At 41.4% G+C, this 23,286-nt stretch overlaps 2 protein-coding genes across 7 annotated transcripts; both read right to left on the bottom strand.

Moving 5' to 3' along the window:
* Positions 1–1,600: 1,600 nt before the first annotated feature.
* LOC307017352 (uncharacterized protein) lies at positions 1,601–2,919 on the bottom strand (the record flags this gene model as incomplete). The annotated part of the gene is made up of 2 exons (XM_079646925.1): positions 1,601–2,257; positions 2,855–2,919. The coding sequence occupies 2 exons, from the start codon at positions 2,917–2,919 to the stop codon at positions 1,900–1,902; spliced, it is 423 nt and encodes a 140-aa protein (XP_079503051.1). The 3' UTR covers positions 1,601–1,899.
* Positions 2,920–11,883: 8,964 nt separating this feature from the next.
* On the bottom strand, positions 11,884–22,662 carry LOC307017351 (uncharacterized protein). 6 transcript variants are annotated; one of them, XR_013802139.1, is made up of 5 exons: positions 22,492–22,662; positions 17,669–17,734; positions 14,086–14,235; positions 13,879–13,971; positions 11,884–13,609 (listed from the first exon to the last, which is right to left on the bottom strand). XR_013802139.1 is itself a non-coding variant. In XM_079646922.1 (5 exons), the coding sequence occupies exons 2-5, from the start codon at positions 14,719–14,721 to the stop codon at positions 13,396–13,398; spliced, it is 615 nt and encodes a 204-aa protein (XP_079503048.1). In that variant the 5' UTR covers positions 14,722–17,734; positions 22,492–22,645; the 3' UTR covers positions 13,353–13,395. The 6 variants fall into 6 exon arrangements, 4 of the variants coding, with proteins under 4 accessions (XP_079503048.1, XP_079503049.1, XP_079503047.1 ...); XM_079646922.1 differs by having other exon boundaries at positions 13,353–13,593; positions 14,548–17,734; positions 22,492–22,645; XM_079646923.1 differs by having other exon boundaries at positions 13,353–13,688; positions 15,270–17,734; positions 22,492–22,645.
* Positions 22,663–23,286: the final 624 nt, after the last annotated feature.

Below are 23,286 nucleotides of genomic sequence, written 5' to 3'. Positions count from 1 at the left end.
GCAGTATAAGTTGAGTCATGACAACTGGCGACATTCTATTATTTTCGTCATAGGAATCCGGGGCGTGTACATTGAGGACCCATTGTTGACTTACCAGGAAAGAAACATCGTTTGTCGTTTACGTTCATCTTTTGCTATATCTGCCTTCCTAAGATCACTTTGCTGCACATTCAGTACTCGTATGTGAGGTTGTGGGTGAAATACCTGTATCCCTCTCATCACAACAAGACTCTACACTGCAGGAAAAACAATTACATGCATGAAAATAACCTTGATGCATGGGAATTAAACACACAAACTATCTTCCGTGGCTATACTGATATGTCACAGTAACGGTAAACCACAGAAAAGTAAGTCCAGCGGGGCAAAAGTTGAATACATATAATACGGTAGTTCTATTATGCCTTTAAGCCTATACGTTTAACCCATAAGAACCCGGACCCATTTCTACTTTTGGGGAAATGAAGGGGAACGTTATTTAGACTAAATAGACACATTTCTGACAAGTAACCCCCCAAGTGTCAAATATCTGGGCTTTAATGATAAAGTAACTCTTATTTATAACTTAATTAACAAGGATGATGTTTCGGTTTGCATTTGTTTGAACATACTATGAATTGAAGAATAAAGCATATGTTAACTAAATATAATTGAATCAGCTAAATTAACTGACCAGACCATAATCATATTTCTAATTGTGCATATATGTCACTCCGGGTTTACTGTGACTGTTTAGAGTTAAAGTCCCGATGTGACACCATGTGTCACAGCAATATTTATGGCATTTGCTTCATATCAATTTCATCAAGAAATGTTTCCACAACAGGTTAAATGTAATCAGAATACCTTTATTCGTCCCACAGAGGGGACATTTACATTTGTTACAGCAGAAAAGAGCCGAAGACAGCTTAATGTTTAACAAATGACATGTCATGTAAGCATTTTTATTCTTAAATGGCTTGAATATTAACTTTAGCAACAAAAAACCTTTCCAAATCTAGCTAGTTCTGTCACATGTTTTAGCCTGACACATGGACATCTTGGACATGTTGTTATGGGAAGACAAAAGCAAATGACAAGGACCATGACCCCAGACTGTTCAGTGTGTGTCACTTAGGGACTTCATGAGATAAAAAAGGCTAAAGCTGTATAAGGAACTTTCCAGAACATTAACATTTCATGTGACACCCGTGTCTAAGCAATTCTGTCTGCCTTCCGTGTTCCTGTTGTTATTTACTTCCTCTCTGCCTTCTTCTGATGATTTATCTGTTAGTTTGTGTGTTTAATTCCCATGCATCAAGGTTATTTTCATGTATGTAATTGTTTTTCCTGCTCAGTGTAGAGTCTTGTTGTGATGAGAGGGATACAGGTATTTCATAAAATAAACGTGCTCCCTGGAGGTTAGCTACAGAATTGATATCACAATTTAATCGGAGCTGATCACAAGTTGTCATGACTGATCCAGTCATCTCGATGAGCGTTCGGGCTGTGAATAAACAACTTGTGTTTTACTTTTAGGCTGTCTGAAGGTATGGACAGCTATCAAAGCTACTATACATCACATTAAGAACGATGAACAAATGAAAGTCGGATACAAATGTATAATTTAAATGATTTATTGAAGTTTGCAATGTTTTGAACAGGCATCCACACAGTCACCTACTTTGTAATGTTCGATACCTCCCTGTAAGCGTCACGATATCGGCCTCTCACCCACAACCTCACATACGAGTACTGAATGTGCAGCAAAGTGATCTTAGGAAGGCAGATATAGCAAAAGATGAACGTAAACGACAAACGATGTTTCTTTCCTGGTAAGTCAACAATGGGTCCTCAATGTACACGCCCCGGATTCCTATGACGAAAATAATAGAATGTCGCCAGTTGTCATGACTCAACTTATACTGCAACACCGGGGCAGCCGAGCCCGCTGGGGCGGCCGGAGCCGCTGGGGCAGCCGAGCCGGGGGCCGCTGGGGCAGCCGAGCCGGGGGCCGCTGGGGCGGCCGGGCCGGGAGCCGCTGGGGCAGCCGAGCCGGGAGCCGCTGGGGCAGCCGAGCCGGGGGCCGCTGGGGCGGCCGGGGCCACTGGAGCGGCCGGGCCGGGAGCCGCTGGGGCAGCCGAGCCGGGGGCCGCTGGGGCAGCCGAGCCGGGGGCGGCCGGGGCCGCTGTGGTGGCCGAGCCCGGGGCGGCCTGGTCCGCGGCAGCGGGACCCGGTGTCGCGGGGGCTGCTGCTGCACCCGCCGGGGCCCCGGTGGCTGCGGAGGAAGTAGGGATGAATATCGTGAGAGATGAAACAGGGACTGTAGAGAGTGTGGTGAGTGTGAGAGGAAAAAATGTGGAAACAGGTAAACGGGTGAGAGATGATGTAGCAGGACAGGTGAGGACTGGTGCTGTGGGACAAGTAGAGGCTGTTGGCACACAGAAGGAGCTGCCGTCTGGCTCTGGGCGGAAAAATGAGCTTCAACAGGCTGCAGACAATAATGAGGTGACAGAGATGGACACAGACGGTGAGGGGGATTCTGACTGTGGTTCAGTTGCAGATAGTCTCTCTCAGAACGCAGAGATATATTCTTTGGAAGAGATTAATGTCTTTTTAGACGAGTCTTTTGGCAAGTCAGTGGAAGTGAGAGATTTTTTCCCTGACATTGACAAGTTTCTTCATACAGTGAGAATTCTTCAGAAAGTTGTAGGGTTAGACCTGCTGGATGAAAAGAAACGTTATCGTCTCAGGAGGCATGTAACTGCTGTGAAAAAAGATACGACAGGAAGCAAAAGAGGGAAGAAACTGAAAAGGTCTAAATACTTTCAACATGATCATGCAACACTGGGTGTCTCCTCTCTGCTGTGTGTACCTGTCTGTTCTTTCTCTCTGTCTCCTTCCTCTAATGCAGGCTTTAAGGGTTGCTTCCTTGAACATGAACGGGGGTAGAAGTGCACAGAAAAGAGCTTTAGTGTTAGAAGTCTTTAATCAGAAAAAATTTGATTTGATATTTCTGCAGGAAATGCACAGTGATAGCCTGAATGAGACGGACTGGGGGATGTGGTGGGGGGGTCAGTATGTACTCAGTCATGGCTCAAACCTTAGTGCTGGAGTAGCTGTTTTATTCTCCCCCTCTCTAAATGTAAAGATTTTATCCAGCACTGAGATAGTGGCAGGTAGAGCCTTGATGGTGAAAGTGGAACTGTTAGAGTTCAGTTTCACCTTTATTAATGTGTATGCACCCAATCAGGGCCCTGCACGTGTATCTGTGTTTCAGTTATTAAAAGACAAGCTAGACACTAGTGTACAGGGGGAGTGTGTTATACTGGGGGGGGACTGGAACGTTTGCACTAATGTCACTTTAGACAGAATAGGACGGGAGCCTCATCCTCAGTCGTCCCTTTTACTGTCACAGGTGATAAGAGAGGCTGACTTCGTGGATGTGTGGGGGATGAAGCATCCCTCCGTTAAACAATACACCTGGATGAGAATGCTAGATGGGGGCGTCAGTGCAGCCAGGCTAGACAGATTTTACATGTCTTCTTCTTTTATTACTTGTGCAGTGAACTGTCACATCCAACCTGTTGGTTTTACAGATCATCAGCTAGTTTCTTTGGATTTGGTTTTATCCAACACAGAGAAACCTAGATCGTTCTGGCAGTTTAATGTTAACATTTTACAAGATTTGATTTTCTGTGAGAATTTTAAATTGTTTTGGATCAACTGGAAATCAAAGAAAGAGTCTTTTCCCTCCCTGAGTCAGTGGTGGGAGGTAGGAAAGGCTCAGATTAGAGTGTTCTGTCAACAGTATACAGCCTACTCCACTGCAAACACTAGGAGAGCTATAGAGCAGTTAGAGAGAGAGATCAGAGAGTTAGAGAGTGTGTCTGCTCGAAATATAGAACAGTCCCTCCTAAAACAACAACAGCTTAACTGTTTTCTTCAGGAGAAAGCCAAGGGAGCTCTGATTAGAGCCCGTTTTACTTCCATGAGAGACATTGATGCACCAACCACCTTTTTCTTCAACCTGGAGAGGTCTGTGGGCCAAAGGAAGCAGATGGTATGTCTGCGTCTTCCCGATGGACAGGTAACCTCTGAACCTGCTGAGATGAGGAGACATGCAGTGTCCTTCTACACGGACCTGTTCAAAGCCGAAGGTTGTGACGTGGAAGCCGCTGATGAACTTTTTCAGGGTCTTCCACAGCTGAGTCCAGCCGAAAGTGACACCTTGGGCTCTGACATTACGCTGGAGGAACTGACCTCTGCGGTGACACAGATGGCCTCCGGCAAGGCTCCGGGCATAGACGGTTTACCTGCAGACTTTTTTAAACATTTTTGGAGCATTCTAGGACATGATTTGTTGGATGTATTGATGGAGTCCTTTGGGAAAGGGACTCTTCCAGCTTCCTGTAGGCGTGCAGTGATTTCACTGTTGCCTAAGAAAGGAGATCTAACCCTGCTGAAGAATTGGAGACCTGTGGCTCTCTTATGTACGGACTATAAGATACTGTCAAAGGTTTTAGCTAACAGACTGAAGTGTTTTATCGAACGTCTTGTTGGTACTGATCAAACATATTGCATCCCTGGCAGATCAATTGTGGACAATTTGTTTTTGATGAGACACTTTTGATGTTTGCAAACTGTACAATATAAATGTTGGTATTATTTCTATTGACCAGGAGAAGGCCTTTGATCGTGTGGATCACACTTTTCTGGCTGCCACATTGCAGGCTTTTGGTGTTGGGGAGCATTTTTTGTCCTGGGTGAAGTGTTTGTACAGTGATGCATGTTGTGTTGTGAAAGTGGGGGCGGGGCTGAGCAGACCTGTACCAGTTAAAAGGGGGATCAGGCAGGGCTGCCCTATCTCAGGCCTCTTATATAGTATTGCCATCGAGCCACTTTTGTGCAGGCTTAGAAACCGGCTGAGGGGCCTGAGTCTGCCAGTGTCAGCTCAGGCCCCCCAGGTGGTTGTATCAGCTTATGCTGATGATGTCAGTGTTTTTATCCAAGGTCAGCGAGATATCCAGGAGCTACAGGACAGTTTAGTTTTGTATAGGAAGGCTGCCTCAGCCAAAGTTAACTGGGAGAAGAGTGAGGCTGTTTTGGTAGGTCAGTGGAGTTTAGAAAATAGGCCCAGTCTGCCTGGTAACCTCAGCTGGGGAAACGAGGGTTTAAAGGTCCTGGGAGTTTGGTTGGGGTCTGAGGACATGGTGGCACAGAACTGGGAGGGATTGCTGGGAAAGGTGCAAGCAAAATTTGCCAAATGGAAATGGCTGCTACCCCAGCTGTCCTACAGGGGAAGAGTTCTTGTAGCCAACAATCTGGTTGCCTCATCTTTGTGGCACAGACTCCAGGTGTTAACCCCACCGCCGGGCCTCATGAAACAAGTGCAGCGGCTCCTCGTGGATTTCTTCTGGTCGGGTCATCACTGGGTGCCAGGATCGGTCCTGTACCTCCCTGTGGCGGAGGGGGGGCAGGGCCTTGTGGACATTACTGCGAGGACTGCTGCTTTTAGACTGCAGGCAGCTCAGCGGCTGCTGTATGGTGCCTCTCCCTGCTGGCTGGCTATGGCCCGGCTGTTGCTCTGGAGGGTAGGGGGCTTTGGTTTTGATAAACACCTGTTTCTGCTGAAGGCCCCTGCGTACAAGATAACTGGACTTGCACCTTTTTACTGCTCAGTCATCAATGCCTGGAAGATTCTGAGTTTTACCAGACCACCCGACCCCCGGCCTGAGATGTGGCTGTTTGAGGAGCCCCTGTTTGACACTGGTTTTCTTTCCGGAACCATTTTCTCTTCAGCCGCCCTAAAAGATGCGTTCATTGAAGCGGGAGTGGTAAAACTTGGCCATTTGACAGGGATCTCCACAAAAAAACTGGCTGAGGTGACGGGCATTCGATCAACTCGAGTTCTGGAGAACCTGGTAGAAGAGGTGTGGCAGTCGCTGTCGCCATCCCACCGGACTTTTGCTCTGGATGCAGATCTGGCCGACCAGTGGAGAAAGGGACATGATTATGTTTTTCCTGCCTTGAGGGTGGGTCCTGCGGTGGGGGAATGGAGAGAGGAGGATGGTCTCCTGCTATCACTGGGGACTCTAACACCTGGAATGTTCAGCTCCTGCAATGGGAAGAAGCTATATCTTAGCTGCGTAAAGGTGCTAAACCTCAGCTCGCTCGCAGGCGTCAGAGAGTCGAGGTGGACAGATGTGTTTGGTTTGGGCTCTTCCCCTCAGGGCAGCTGGCGGATCCTGTATAAGTCTCCTGTTGAAAAACGGATGGCTGACATCCAATGGAGAATTATACACGGTGCAATAGCCACTAACAAATACAGGGCTCATTTTGACCCAGGCACAAGGGGGGGCTGTCCGTTCTGTTTTATGGCAGAAACATTGGAGCATTTAGTGGTGTCCTGTCCCCGGTTGGCTGGTCTTCAAAAAATGTTACAGGAGTGGGTGGAGGGGTTCGGGGAGGTTTTCTCCATACCACTTTTTGTCCATGGCCCCAAATACATCCTGAAAAAGAAGGAAATCCTACTATTGATCAATTTCTTGTTTGCTAATGCAAAATTAGCAATCTGGAAAAGTAGGAAGAACAAACTTGCTGGAGTAGGGTGGACGGATGCAGTGCTCTGTCTGAGGGGGATGGTGGCAGCGCGTCTGAGGGTGGAGCATGCATACTATACGCTGATCAATCATCTACAGGGGTTTCTGGATGTGTGGGCTGTTGGGCAGGTTCTGTGCTCACTGGGGGAAAATGACTCTCTAATATTGAAGTTTTAAAGGGTAGGTGAATTTTTTTGTTTTTGAAAGTGTGTAAAAGATGATGTTTTGAAATGGGTAAAACGTTTTCAAATGACATTTATTTGGTAGACGTGAAAATCTGTTTATTTGATTTGTGTAATGTTTTTTGGTTTTTGTTTCGGTGTATAGTTAAAACAAATGGAAATAAAATTTGTTTTAAAAATCAAAAAAATCTTCTTCTTCTTCTTCGCCCCGCCCATTTCTTAAGCTTCCGGTTTAGTAGACAACGAAAAAAGTAAACAATGAATTATATTTAGCCTTTAGGAACAGTGCTTTGTAATAACTCACAGGACCAGATTAATGACCTAACCTAAACACATTTACTACCCAATAGCATAGTTCCATCCCCTGAAGACAAGGAATGTGTCATAGTAGAAATTTGGAGCACAATGAAAGAAGAAAGCATAAAGCTAGTACATTTCTATAACCCGTGTAAAAATCTTCACATTGAAACTTTACAGACAATAGCAGGGACGAGTCATAGAAGGGAAGTGTGGTGTGGTGATTTTAATGCTCACAACAACCTATGGGGAAGCATTCAAACAGACAGTAATGGGGATGTTGTAGAAGAAATGCCAGATGAAAGATCACTGTTTTGCCTTAATGATGGACAAAAAACAAGAATAGACGTGAATAGGGGGACATGTTTGGACCTCACACTTGTGACGGATAGTTTAGTTAAATCGTTTGAATGGAATGTAAAAGTGACCGTACCATAGGAAGTGATCATTACCCAGTTTTCACTATCAACACAAATAGGAAGTGAGTATATTTACCAGGTGGTGCTTTGGTAAAGCAGACAGAAATGTAGACTTTGCTGTAAGGAGTCAGCACAATTGTTAGCATTAGAAGGAAGTATAGAGGAGTGCTCAAATCAAATCACAATGCACATTAAAGAAGCAGCAAATAAAACTATACCAAAAATAACAACTGAGGGTAGGAAGAAAGTGGTGCCGTGGTGGAATGAGGAATGTAGCAGAGCTATTAAATAACAAAACAAGGTATTCAGTAACTACAGACCCATTACATTAACATCACACTTGTGTAAATGGATGGAGAAGATGACATATAGACATGTCTTAGAACAAAGAGGGTTGCTGAGTAATTTTCAGAGTGGTTTTTGCAAAGGAAGATCCACAATAGATGCTTTGGTTAGAGTGAACAATGAGGTGGGAATACAGTGTAAAGACACTGAAAATGAAAGAGGTTATGGCAATAGTATATTTTGACATTGAAAAGGCTTATACCTATTAAGAGCAGTGGCAAGATGTGACTGGGGGGCAGACAAACAGGCACTAATTGACATCTATGGGGCAATTATGAGGACAACTCTGGATTATGAGTTTATAATATATGCAGCAGCAGCAAAAACGTCATTACTAAAAATGGATAGATTACAATATAAAGTGTTACGGTTGTGTATAGGTGCAATTAAGTCAATAATTATCACAATACCTCAAAATATACACAGATGGTTCTAAGAACAAGGAAGAGTGTGTTGGAGTTGGTATATATATCCCAGACTTTAAAATATTGATTTCCAAAAGAATGTCTGATCAATTATCAGTATAGTAGAAATGCTGGCTGTAATAATAGGATTACAGTGGGTTGAAGAGGTCATACCAGATAGGGTGGTGATATGCACAGATTAATTATCCATTTTAAAAAGCATACAGTCAACAACAACTGTCAGAGAAGAATTACTCATAGAACTTAATCACAGCTTGTTAAGTCTTCACAGAGGCGGCATAGATCTGCAGTTATGCTGGGTGCCTGCACATGAGGGGGTGAAAGGGAACGAGTGTGCTGACAAATGAGCAAAACGTGCACTACAAAAGGAAATAACATTACCAGTTCAACTTGGAGAAGGGGAAGTAAGCACTAATTAAGAAAAAAGGGATGGAAATCTGGCATAAAAGGTGGGAGAAAGACCAGAAAGGCAGTTCAAAAGACAATCAAAATTAATATTTATAAAGAAAGAAACGGAATGGAGGAAATCATGATAGCTAGACTCAGACTGGATCACACAGCATTGAATGTTACTCTATGTCATGGGGGAAAGTAACAGTAAGTAACAGTGACAAGTGTAGGAACTGTGGAGTTAAAGAAAATGTGGAACATATCATATTACACTGCAACCTGAACAAAACAGAGAGGGAAAAACTAAGAGACAGGATCAGAGAGGCAGGAAGGGAGTGGAGCCTGATGGGGATACTGGGAACAGAAAGTGAGGGGGTAAGAGCTATCGGGAAGGCCATTTTTAAGTATTTGAGCGAAAATTGATTGATTGGAATAATTTAAAACACCGTAAACACAGTGGTATAATTCCACAAGTGTTGATAGGATGATATGATGATACACACTCTTGTACAGTAGGGGGCGGTATGCACCTTAAAGTTGTTTGCAATCCGCCCAAAAACCGAGAGAAGAAGAAGAAGAACGATTATAGAACGACCAGACACATGGCAGCAACTTTCCCTCTGCTTCATTTATTTCTCCTGTTCAACGGGTTAGTAGTGTGTACACAGTCATATTTCGATCTAAGAAGTGTGTTTGAAATTGTTTTATGTATAGTTTAATGTCATTCTGTGAGCTACACCACTAGCGTGTGGCTAATGGCGTCCGCTAGCTTCTTTAGCACAGGCTGTTGCTCCCTGAATAACATAGGGCTCTACTTACCATGTGTATGACTCCCGTGCACTAGTTTGGCTTACATTTCAAGTTTATTCTGTTTATATAAATATGTGAAATGCTTGTCTGAGGTCATAATTGTTCATATTATTTAAATGCTAAAGCGCTAATGGTATGCTAATATTGTGCCTGTACAACATAGCCATGTTAAAGTGAGTACAGTCAACCGGGTTGTGTGTGTTATTTGTTATCACTGTATTATATACTGTAAATGAAAAAGGCTTTAATCCTTCATGAAAGTCATATGGCATGTGGATTTATGTCCATTTTTGATTAGAGACAAATATGTCATACGGTTATTTTTGATTTGCTAAATGTATGATTACATTCTCAGTTAGCTTCAGGCCTCACTGAGGCGAAGTATTGAGGTAGAAAGCTGGTGAAGCCATTTCCTGCCGTCACTATATTCTGTTTGCACAGATAATAAACCTGGTTGGCAAGAAGGAAGTCGTTTTCATTCAACACAACGCAGAGATACATCTGGCGTCAATCCAGACCGGTTACACAAATAATTATTAGATAAATAGAGAAAACAGATATCATTTGTAAGTGAATTTATTAATTTGTTTAATACATTCTGGCTAGAACGACCACACAAACGGCAGTAACTTTCCCTCTGCTTCATTCTTTTCTCCTGATTAACAGGCTTATTATCTGATTACCAGCTCTGCGCAGCGGACTTGTAACACTAGCAGCAGTGGAGATGGAGCAGCATCAGAACCTGGAGGCTTCTACTCTTCTGAAGAAGAAGAATACAGCAACAAGGATCCATTTGAAGATAGGTAAATGTAAATATTACAGTAATAGTGTACTTGCATTGTGTGGGTGTAAGGGTGTAACTTTGGTTTGAGAAGTGGGGAGGACACAAAACAGGGGGTCCTCCGCAATGAAACATTTTCTCAATTTAATTCCATTTCCTGCCTTTCTACAAATATATCAGGGATTATAGTGTTAACAAATCCAAGAAAAATGTGTAGTGTGTATATAATGAGTGTGCACACTTATTTAGTATCCTATCCATGTATACCTGTTTTATTTGAGGATGCATTCTCTTCTGATGGCTACTAGTATATATTTCAATCATCAAAAATCCATTAGAATATGCTCACAAGCAATAACACATATTTGATCAACTCCTCTCTCCTATCTTTATCTTACCTAGTCTGCCTTCTTTCTTTTTATTTATGACTATTTTACTAATCACTTCCCTTTCAAACTGTGTTTTTTATTTTGTACTGACCTATTGCACACAGGGGAATGATTTATTAACTCATTTTATATACAACTAATATTACATATATGGAAATAGTTGTTTACCAAGATGACCAAACCGTTTGAGACCCACTGAGATAACGTAGACTAAAGATTACAATCTAATTGTCCTTTACCTCCCTGAGCTGACCTTATCTCTCTCAGTCCCACAGGAGAGAGCTCTCCCTCTCCTTATTGTTGAAACAGCTTCTAATCTCCGTTAGCTCCGAGCTAGCACCAAATACTAACAACGTCTCTCTTTCTATCTCTCACACGCTCCTCCTCCTCCTCCAGAGAGAGAGAATTTTATTTTGAGTTGTGCATTGTTATTTGTGCTTGAGAAACATTGCACTTGAACTTTATTTTAACAAACTTAGTAGTAAATATTGTCCTATATTTTTTCAGATTTCACAGCTGCCTGGGCCTAGCAGCAACAAGAACCTCCATTTGTCCCTGCCCCCAGGTCAAGATCTACCGTGGCTCAAGGGCCTTCACCAGAGCCATCACCACCAAGGACCAGAGGACCATCATCACTACAGTGGCCTCAATCTCCATCTGCCACAAGATTAAGATACACTTCGGTACAAAGGCCTCCATCACAGCCATCACGATCAACCCAGCCAGCAAAGACGTCTCGCCTAGCAGACGTACCTCCCACACGGGCACCAGCATCAACCTGGGACAATCACACCTACCTCCCTCCAACACAGCCACCAGCAGCCCATGCACCATCACCTACACAGACCCCCTGTCCTGGAAGATAGACAAAGACCATGACACTGCTCCCCCTGTCTTTACATTTATAATGAGTAGTTGGTTGAAAAAGTTCTGATATTGTAAATATTGAGATTTTACAATGTTAGCATAAATTGTTGGTTGAAAAAAAAAGTTCTAATGCTCAATTTGTATTTGTACACATCACATGAACCTTGGTATGGAATATGAAGTCATGAATCAGTCCTGATGTAACTTTTCTGTGGTGAAAGCAGAGGGATGGAACTATTTTACACATGAATAACATTTCATTTCATCTATATAGGCCTATAGTGTAATTCATATAATTATTTCACTACTTTTGTAAAACCAAATCTAAAACGCCCAAAAAAATAGACGAGATGAGTAAATGTGTTTTCACAAGAGTTTTTAGGTTTTCCAAAAATCGTATTTCTCATTTTCAGCTAAGTATCTCATAAGACAGTGCTCTAAGGTGAGTGACTTGCATCTCTAGCAAGACCAGAGAGTGTCCTGAATATTTCGATAAGTAACATATGGGGTGCCATGTTATAAGAAGTACATTTAAAAGGTGATTTAAGGAGACGTCTACATATTGAGAAAATATCCTTATACTCCAGAGGGTTAAGGAAAAGCATAAGGTAATTGTATTTTTTATATATATATATATATATATTATATTGTTTGATTTATTGATTATATTCAACGGAAAATTAATACTTGGTCCCCTGAATCTGGAATAATATACAATTTACAGCAAAGCCTAAAAATGTCAGGAACTTTTCATCTACAGATTGCTTTGGTCTGGCTTTACTCTTCACTGATTGGTTACAGACACTTTAGGCTCATTATCATATTAAAAAACGCGCGTTTCTCGACGCGTCAAAAACGCACGTTTTAAACGGGCGAATGGTGGCACTTTAGGCTTTCCATAGAGTGGTGTATCGAAAGCCTAAAGTGCCCGTTTTCACAGGTAAGAGCACTAACTAGCTAATGTATCTTAGCTTGAATTAAATGTATTTAACGTATAATAAAGTGACTGCAAATATATGTATCACAAACTTTATAAAAACTTATATTTCAGTCCACAAATACACAGAATAAAGAATACATTCAGGTCAATGTAGAAAAATAAGAAATACTTTAGTCCCCTCTGTCTTACTCTAATCAGTAGAGGAAAAGTGTGTGTGTGTACAAGATAGATATTAATTTTACTCCACAATTTCCTACCGTATTATTAAATAAGTCTGCACAGCTGAGGGGACACCTGTAACTCAATTCATGTGATTTATTCATTAAAAACTGTATTTTCAGAGTTAATCAAATGACAGCCACATTGTTACCTAAAGTGTCTTTAACACATTTAAGGAGTGCAATGCAACTGAAAGGTACACTAATAAAAGTAAAACAGTCAATTTCTTCAGATCAATCTGTATATTTGAACTCCAGAGCACATTTATTTGAATGAAAAACAAGTTGTTCACACAACCAGCCATTACCTGATCTTAGACATGTAAATAAGTACCACAGTTATTAGTTGTAGGAATATGTGCCGCTTCCAAACATCAAACTCTTAGAAAAAAGACTTGTCCTTATTATCTACTGCACACTTTTTTTAAAGCAACACTGACAACTTGCGCCTGTGAGACATGTAATCTCTGAAAATGATTAGACATGCATAACTTCTACAGTGAAAATCGGTCATACTGTAAGTGCAACTTCTGAACACAACACTTTTTCGCAAATGTTTTACAATGCATAATTATTATAAAACCTTGGTTTTAGAAACCTTACCATGTAACAATGGTAACTGTGAGTGAGTGCAACAAAGTGTCTACTCTGCGATGAACAGCTTGGTTCTCAGTCTATTCACTTTTGGGCTCATCTTTTTCCCCTCAAGTTCCATCAGGACTTTTTCCACAACTTCAAAAGTGGATTGCAGTTATTTCGGATATCTTAAGTTCAGTGCGTATATGAGCCCGAAGAGCATGGCAAAAGCTGTCGCAACCGAAGGCAAGCCGCTGAGGACCTCTGTTCCTTCGATGAGAACCTTGATGTCTTTGGGTCGATGAAACTGATCCTCTTTCCCAATGACAAAGATTGCCATTGTTGCCTGCTCCAGTTCTCCAGCCTCAGCGTCCTGCATATCATGCAAACTAAAGGGAAACGGATGAGGACCACATAGTGTAGTTCAACAGGCCTGAGGCGCAAAGGTTTCCCCAAGTTTGCAGCTACCTTTTAAAAATACAAGATTATAGTGGATAGATGAAAAAAGGAAAGTTCTCAGTTCAGTCGGCCCAAGAGGAAAGCTCAGGAGGTCATCACAAATGACTAGCTTTCTAACCAAGCAGTTATTTGCATGCAGTACAAATATGTTATTTTTCTTTTATTAACAAACTTCTTGTGAGTGAGTGGGAGGTCTTACCTGGAATTCTTTGATGAGATGGTCAACAGGTTCACCCAGGTAGATCATTAGAGATTTGAGGATGCATTCTCTTCTGATGGCAATGTCCACAGTCTGAGTAAGAAGTTTTATTTATTTATTTATTTTTATATATATAATATAAATCAAATGCAAAAAAAAAAGGACGATTCAGCCACTGATCCCACAGATAAACTTATTCATGGATACCTCATCCAAAACCTGCAAGATCCCAGTGGTCTTCTGTTTCACAACTCCTCCCCTGCTCCTGATGACCTGCAGCAGTTTGGTGGAGTGTTTGTCCAACTGCGCCAAGAACTTTGTCTCCAATGGAGTTGTTGTTATGAACTCAGCATTTACCTCGAAAATATAAGCAGCATAGGAAATAAAAAACACTGAGAATTAATAATACACATATTTTTTATAAAGAGCCAACGGTTTGATTAAAAGTACTCCAAGTCAGCTTGTATGAATGTAACATTTAAATTAATCCACATATTTATTGAAAACCACCACCAAATAAAGACACTAAGAGTAATAGATGTAAAGCTTATATTGTGATATTGATATTGTAAAAATAAAACGTCAACATATTTGCCTTGGCTGTCTATAGTTGTTAGTTAGTTGGGCCCTCATTTCTTCTCCACTACAGGCTTACATCAAAAGAATGACCTCTTCCATGTGAAAAAGTGCAGGCCACCGCTCCAAGAGGCCTTCAATGCTTGGCCTCTGATGCACTATTTCTTGTCTTCGGTATCCAAACGCCTTCGCCATCTTTTCTTTTATTGATTGCTGGTTGTTTCTTTTCTGTTGCTCTGCCAAAAGGGAAATTGTCTCTTGCTCCATGCTTTCTGGAGTCTCACCAATCGGCAAGGATGGAAAATGGTTGGCCTCAGCTCGCCTGGCTCCCTTTAAAAATTCTTCGCAGGGTAGGACTCTTCTTGAGACTTGGTCTTCAACGAGTTCACGTCATCTGCAAGCTCTGCAGATGATTTGAGCTTGGTGTCAGTCTAGATTGGTTCTTTGTGTACTCTGCATTTCCTCTCTGTAATTGACATTCTGTCTCATAGGAGAAGACCGGGATTGGAAACACTTTAGGCCACCGCTGTGTTCTTAATGATTCCGAGGAAGAGCCGCTAAGTAGTACTGTGTCATCAGTTCACAGATCCAGAGGAGGAATCTTCACTGTACAGTCCACTTGTAGGGGTACTATTTAATGGTATCTCACATGGGTACAAGACCACAGTTTCAGAATCCGGGTCTAATTCGACAACTTTGATCACTGTTAAATCTTTAATTGCATGTGTAGATGTAAGATTAACAAATGTGTTCCCAAAATCAGTGTCTTTGTACTGTAGCCTTATGTAACCTTCTAATCCACATGAATTCTTGACCTCCTCAATGAGCTCTTCCATTAAGTTGGGAATCCCATTTCGAAGCTCAAGTCTGACGCTGTTGTGGTCGTTCAAGATGATCAGCAATCGAACAGGTGGTTAGGCCTGTCACGATAATTAATTTTGTTGGACGATACATTTTTATGGAAATTATTGCGATAAACGATAATATTGTCGGCATCGTTTTAAGACCATTTTAGACATAATGATAATATATAATAATAATTCAAGTACATCCTTTCAAACATAACTTTTTATTGAACATTCAACATTGCAAATGAAATGTGAAATAATATTAAAATATATAAATTATATATAATAAATAAAACAAATTAATTAAATTATAATAAATTAATTAAATCACACACAACCAAAACAATCAATTAAATAGAGTCAGGCAGGAAAACAGAGCTCTCTCTCTATATATATATATATATATAAATAAATAAATATGAGCACACATTATCTCACAAGCAAAAAAAACCTCCTTAAAACAAGTCAAGTGTACAGTCCACTGTCAAACACCCAGATGCCTCAACAGGCCATATCCAAATCTGTTTTTCTAAGTTTTCGAGCAAGGAACACCAACATGTTTGCATTGTCGGGCGGGGGCTCTCCATCTCCAGCTGCCGTGTTTGCTCCCAGCTGGGAAAACGGAATGGGGTGGTTGTGTTTTAGGTGGTTTAAAATGCGTGGTATTGCCTGCTTTTGCTCTTGCTTGGCATTTCCCTTTAGAGCACAAGCATGGCAATAGGATGATAGGATTTCATAGTCTATCACCAATCCAGTAAGGATGTCAATGCACACACCGATCCCATAATGGGATGTGAAGCCTCGCTTTTGCCATGTGCCATCAAATGACACGCTGATGTTTATAACTGCCTCTGCATCCTCCCTCAGCAACTCTGCAACATCTGGGTCCAAATCTGCATAAGCCTGCCTGACCTGCTCCCTTGTCCTGTGAAGTGACTCCAGGCCTCTCTCTATTTCTGCCACTAATAAGAGAAAAAAATAAGTCAACTGAATGTCCTGATAAGTTATACTCTGAATTCAATAGTTCAAGTTTTCTTGGTCTCAATCCTGTTTCTATACCTGTCACTCTCTTGTCATGTCTCTGATAGGTTTTGAGATGAAGTGCAGGAATCCCCAACACTTTGCTTATTTTCTTCAGAGCTGCATAGCCCAAGCCTAACTCGTGCGCTAAGAGCACCATTCTCACATTCACATCAAAAGCAACATCCTTCCTGGTTTCGTCTTGAAGACGTGTAGATGTGTACACACTTTTGCGGTACCCACCATCACACAGACTGCACTCTAAAATTAAGCTGCTACAGAAACCATGGTTTTGCGGATCGATGTTAACTTTGAGCCCTGTCCCTGCGCAATTTGGGCAAATCAACCCACTGAGCAGTTCATTCAGCCGCGCTACATGTATTATCAGCCACTGCTGTGTGGCGCTATCTAAACCCTCCTGCTCTTTGGGTGACAGCTTGCGCATTGACGCACTAAGTGAAGGTTTTTCAGGTTCGGGGTCATTTGTTTTGTCTTCTACCTTGCTACGTGCAAGTGACAATTGTTGTCCTCTTCTCTTTGAACGATTTTTTCGCGGATGTTTCGGCATTTTGAGATTTAAATTTTCAGCGCAAATATAAACAAGGAAGTGTCATGGCGCACCACGTGACGCATGTGAACGAATCACGTTGTCAGAAATTGACACCAGCCAATAAGATTCCGTTCTTTGGTCAGATGACCCCTTTGTACTTTCACGATTGGTTGCTGATACAAAGGAAATGACCATATTTGGATCCAATGAGATTGTGCAGGAGAACCTGAGCTTTCCAACGGTACCTCTCATGACATGGAGCAAACAGCGGTCACGGCACTTTATGTTACGTTAGATTGCTAACTTTTGGTGAATTTAGGAGAAATCTACCGACGGAAATAGACAAACTATAGTAAAATAAACACCTAAATGTGTATTTTGTACGTTTTCCTTCCAAAAGCCTGAAAGAAAACATCTTATTGAATCAAAATAGCACAAAATCTCAAAATTGACATGGGCATGAAAAACGATGTTTTTGCCTGCCGTGTCTCGCCTTAAGTAGGACTGATGCAAGTTTTAATTCAAAATCTGTTGAAACTGTTGATTCTTCATCAGGAAGTTCTTCAGATGGCAAATCATCATTCAACTGATCAGTAGTACCCGTTTCAAATTATTCTAAAACATCATACCCATCAACAATTCCAGGCTTTAAACCATTAAGTGTATGTGGGGTATGCTTCCTCCATTTGTGAGTATTGAAAGCTCCGTAATGATTTGTTTTGTATGAGCAACCAGAAAACATACAATTTACAAATTCATACCCTCATGACATTTTTATTTATTTTTTTAAACTTACCACAAGCAATGCCCATTCACAGGATCATCCACATGGGTAGAACAGTAGGAATAGATGGCTGCTTCCCTGAAGTTTAAAAGAGAACACCTTTCATTAGTATTTAAAGAGCCTGTGACACGATTTTCCCCCATCATCCAAACCCATCAATTTGAGTAAATATTGTCCCCTTGAAAACCGTTACTGAACTGATTTTGGATATTTGTACTTTGATAACCATTAATCTGCCCTTCAATGTTGACCATTTCCTGGATCTTCTCGGGGATTCTTCAAGTCCCGCCAAATTATGGGTGACGTCAATGCGGGCACAGCGCTCCAGCTGCACCGTTCAGGATCCCAGCATCTGCATGTAAACGCACGATGGCGCACACAGCAGCAAGCTCAGACAGCGATGACAGTTTAATTTTGAACGTGTCTGAGAGCTCATATGAGGCTGAAGGATCGGTTTATTTTGTATCTGTTAGAAGTTTAGGAATTAGGTGCGTCAATATGGGCGATCATACGGTCATGTAGCCAGTGGTGGACTGGTATAAAAAATCAGCCCGGGACTCTCGACCGGCCCACTTCGGTACCACTAGTAAATTGTCAACGGGGGGAGTGGGGGATGTGCTAGTGACTTATCCGACCGGCCCACTTCGGTACCGGCCCATCGGGATTCGTCCCGATGGCCAGTCCGCCACTGCACCCAGCCCAGCCCACGGAAACTGTCAACGGGGGGAGCCTCGCTGCGGGGAAACGGTGGACCTAGTGTCCCGATCGGAGTGGGAATAATAATAATAATAATAATATTAATAATAATAATAATCCGTGCATTTTATCCATTAATTTCCCCAACATTGTGGTAAAAAAAAACACACGTTTAATCCATGTTGGTGTACTACTACAACCAGTGGTGTAGTGGGGATGTTTTTACTGGGTGGACGGGGTGGTGGGTGGACGGGAGACACTATGGACGCGCTCGTGAACTGTCAACGGGGGGGGGGGGGGGCTTGGGGACCTCTGTGTCGCCTGTCAGCGCAATTTACATGATGCCGTTTAGACAATATAATAATAAAGGGCGGTGCCGGCTGTCAGCGAACCGATCCGGCCTTTCTGCGCGACTATCACTCAAATGCGGGACATAGTCTCAATGTGTGGGACGCGGTACAAATAATAAAAATGCTGTGTGTGCAGTCCCGCACAGTGCGGGACACCTGGTCACCCTACACCAGAGTCCTGCATCGGGTCGGGTATCCGCGGGTACCCGACGGGTGACCCGCAAAAAAGGTGATTTGCGGTTGGTATTTTTTCAAACGCTTTTTTCCGGGTTCGGTTCTGGGTAAAACAAAGATGATGCGGGTCGGGTTGCGGGTGTTGCATAATAAATATATTTAAATAATAATAATTTAGTTTAATGTTTAAATCCTCAGACCTCTCCCCCGCGGGACCGAGCATATTCATAACCTCTGCAGCGCATCTATCTGCTGCTGAGCGCGCCACATTCTGAATGGCTGAGGTGAAGCTCTCTAGCGGAGAATACAGCATTTTCAATAACTCTTCCTCAAGAGCGAAATCCAACGTCTGGGAGGCTTTTGGTGTCATCCTAGATGCAGAAAATAACCAACATCCCAGGCTTTTTGAGCCAAATATGCAACTGCGTGTGTTAATAATTGCACGTTTTCACTGCTTATATATATGCGGGTTCGGGTCGGGTTGCGGGTCTTGTGCCGGCGGGTCGGGTCGCGGAACTAATTGGCAATATGTGCGGGTAGCGGGGCGGGTTCGGTATTGCACGTCGCGGGTGCGGGGCGGGAGCGGGTCTTGAAAATCAGACCCGTGCAGGACTCTGCCCTACACACACAGTTCTGCCCCTCACACACACACGCTTCAAATCAAGTTGCATAAATGCTTGAGCTACATTTTTATTATAATTACTGTGAAATCTGCCTATTATGTTTTCGTCATTATTACAACAAACACACACTTGCAACTGATAACACTGGCAATGATTTTAGATGTATTAGACTATTAAAAAAAGAAATCATGCTTCAAATAAGTGGGGTTACGGCGTACCCCCGCGTCCAACGCCCACTACACCATTGACTGCAACTACAAAAAGCTAAGGTTTGTTTTCTCCTCAGGAAATGCAGACCGGCTCAAACAAAAGATTTTTAAATCATCATCCTCACGATCATTTAATGTATCATATGTTCGCCGAATTGACATGAAAGCACTAATAAATGTAGTTTCATCCACTTGAGTTTACAAAAATAATCGATTTGTTTTTATATCACATCCGACGGGAGGAAATTCAGCAGCTCTCACTACCGATTTTTAATCCTAATTTAATCATCATCTTCACCACGATCATTTATGTTTATGTTCGCCGAATTGACATGAAAGCACTGACAAATATGAATATACTGTAGTCAACTTCATTAAAACGTTATTAACGTGCCTAAACTCAGTAATTCACAATTTCTACGCATGACAACACACTTTGTCCGTGTTTGGCTCTCTCGCCGCACAGTGAAGCGTTCCCGCATTGACGTCACTTCCGGCTTGTCCCAAAACCTCAAAATGAGTCGAAGGAATTTTCCCGCGATGTTCGAAATTATTGATATTTATCGGAACGGTATCGCTTTTTCTTTTTTAAACTGACGGTTCGAGATTACTAGTAGCCCACTATTTCATTGCACAACAGTTGTTGGGTTCGTGTCACAGGCTCTTTAATTAGCCATCAAAGCGTCTAAGCTACAAGAAGATCATTGACATATTCAAAATATATCAAACATTAAACTTAAATTCGTTACTCAAAGCCTATACTTTATTTTAGGACAGTGGTCAACATTTTGGTGATGTAAAAATATAAAGACACAATGTTGTAAACTAAAGTTACATTTACAATATCTTTATCAATTGAACTCGAACATTAAAATATAAGTCGCTCGTCAATATGAAAGAAGCCCACTTACTCTGTCCTTCAATTGACGTTTAACACCAGAATTTCTACTCTGGTAATAAATACAAATTCATAGTCTTATCTATTTATTTACAATAGAAAACACGCAGCCCGCCTGTTCATACTGTTTACAGGCCACCAAGCCTCAGTTAAGAAAAGGTAAAGTTGATACTTAATGTTTGTCTGAGTATATCTACCTTTGAATCTGGCCATGACTCATGCTGGTAGGCCGCTAACGCTAACGCTAGCATGCTTTATTCAGACATTGACTTTAGTCGAATTGGAGTCATGGGTGGGTAGTGTTTTTACAGTCCACTAGCTCAGTTAAGAACATTTAACGTTACAGTTAATGTTGTGTTGAGAAATATATGCTCTGCTGAGTGTTCTTCACTGGATAATGCGTGGTCTGAATAAAGCATGCTAAACATTAGCGCAAGCTTTTACGGCCTACTCAGTCAGAGTGACGGCCAGACACACGTAGGCTAACGTTTCCCATAAATAAAGTTACATTTTCTTAACTGAGCTACCGGACTGTAGTAACGTTAGCCACCCATATAACTCCAAGCGGGCTAAAGGCTAAAGCTAATGTCTGAATAAAGCATGCTAGCGTTAGCTTATAAGGGCTATCAACAGCCGGTAAGAGTCACAGCCAGAGTCAACGGAAGATATACTCAGACAAGCGTTAAGGTTTTCGTTATGTGAAATTATATTATATTATATATATATATATATATATATATATTATATTATATATATATATATTATATTATATATATATATATATATATATATATATATATATATATATATATATATATATATATAATATATATATATATATATATATATATATATAATATATATATATATATATATATATATATATAATATATATATATATATATATATATATATATATATATATAATATATATATATATATAATATATATATATATATAATATATATATATATATATATATATATATATATATATATAATATATATATATATATATATATATATATATATATATATATATATATATATATATATATATATACATACATGGCGGCTGTTGGAAAATATTTTTGGTGGGGCTGTTGATATAGTGAGTAAAAAAAATGTTTGGGGAGAAATGACCCCTTAAATTGGGACTTCTGGTGATGTAATGGCCCCATAAAATCGTGGTTCTAGGGCCAGGAACAACCAGGCTGAGTCAGGTCGAGTATGCTAAACTAACTGCGGTCAAGCCAGCCTCCACTCGGGAAAACCTAGTCAAGCCAGCCCTCACGTGAATATTGCGGTGCGCGAATATCCTATGCATTACGGTAGAGTCAAAACAAATCATCCCTCTGTGTTTAGATGAGAATAAAACAAAAACTGTCCAGTATCAAAGACTCATTTCACTTCAGGGTGATAGCGGGACATCTCATCTAGTCACTCAGAAAAAATCAGGACATTCTGATGTAGAGTTTCAAAATAAAAGACCTTTGAAATCTCTATTGTATGAGCTATCATCCCTGTTTTTAGATGAGAATAAAACAAAAACTGTCCAGTATCATAGATCCATCTCACTCCAGGGTGATAGCAGGACACCCCATCTAGTCACTCAGAAAAAATCAGGACATTCTGATGTAGAGTTTCAAAATAAAAGACCTTTGAAGTCTCATATATGAGCTATCATCCCTGTTTTTGGATGAGAATAAAACAAAGACTGTTCAGTATCACAGATCCATCTCACTCCAGGGTGATAGCAGGACACCCCATGTCGTCACTCAGAAAAAATCAGGACATTCTGAAGTACGGTTTCAAAATAAAATACCTTTGAAGTCTCATATATGAGCTATCATCCCCTGTCCCCAAAGGCCGCCACTGCTGCTTACCAGTATCACATGTGCTCGTTTTCCAAGTGTCAAAGGCTGGATAGAAGCGGATGAAGTCTGCTGGTTACGACGGTTACCTTTGTCACTAACCGATCTGCCCACATGATCTGCCCCCCTGCCCGATCTGTACTGCGCATGTGCGAGATGGACAACTACATACGGCAACCCAAATGGGACACTTGACACAATGGCCTTTGGCAAAGCAGAAAAAGAACACCCGACAATATTAATCTGAACGAGAGAGGTTAGTTAGTTAGTTAGTTAGTTAGTTAGTTAGCTAGTTAGCTAGTTAGCTAGTTAGTTAGTTAGTTAGATTAGTTATTGTTATTACAACGTGACTTCATATTACAACGTGACTTCTTTACTATTTAACAACTCTTTTTATTGGGTTCTTTTATTTTGGGTTAAGTAGATTGTCAGAATAAGTGAGAAATGGATTTAACTTCTGTTAGACAGCTATCATGCTGAATCAGTTGTCCCTCCCCCTGGTGCCAGGACAAACAGATCCATCTCTAGGCTCAGCAGCCCTGTCCCCCCATAAGTGTTATATTTTCACAGCTCAGTGTCAGTAAATATTGTGCAGTTAGTTTTGGACTACAAGATAGATGCAAGCCTGTACAGGTAGTTATTTAAAGCATAAATGAGTCGATTGGGTTCTGGAGGTTTGGTTAAAGCAATTGTGCTTGGTTGGCGTGGCCTGGGCCTGGTGGTGGGGCCCAATGTGATATATTTTCATGGGGCCCAAAATCCCTGGTGTGTATGGCCAGAGGGCAGGACCTATAAACACATGTACTA

This window comes from Notothenia rossii (genome assembly GCF_949606895.1).
Source record: "Notothenia rossii genome assembly, chromosome: 8".
Classification (NCBI taxonomy): Eukaryota; Metazoa; Chordata; class Actinopteri; order Perciformes; family Nototheniidae; genus Notothenia; species Notothenia rossii.
This window is presented reverse-complemented; position numbering and strand designations above follow the sequence as displayed.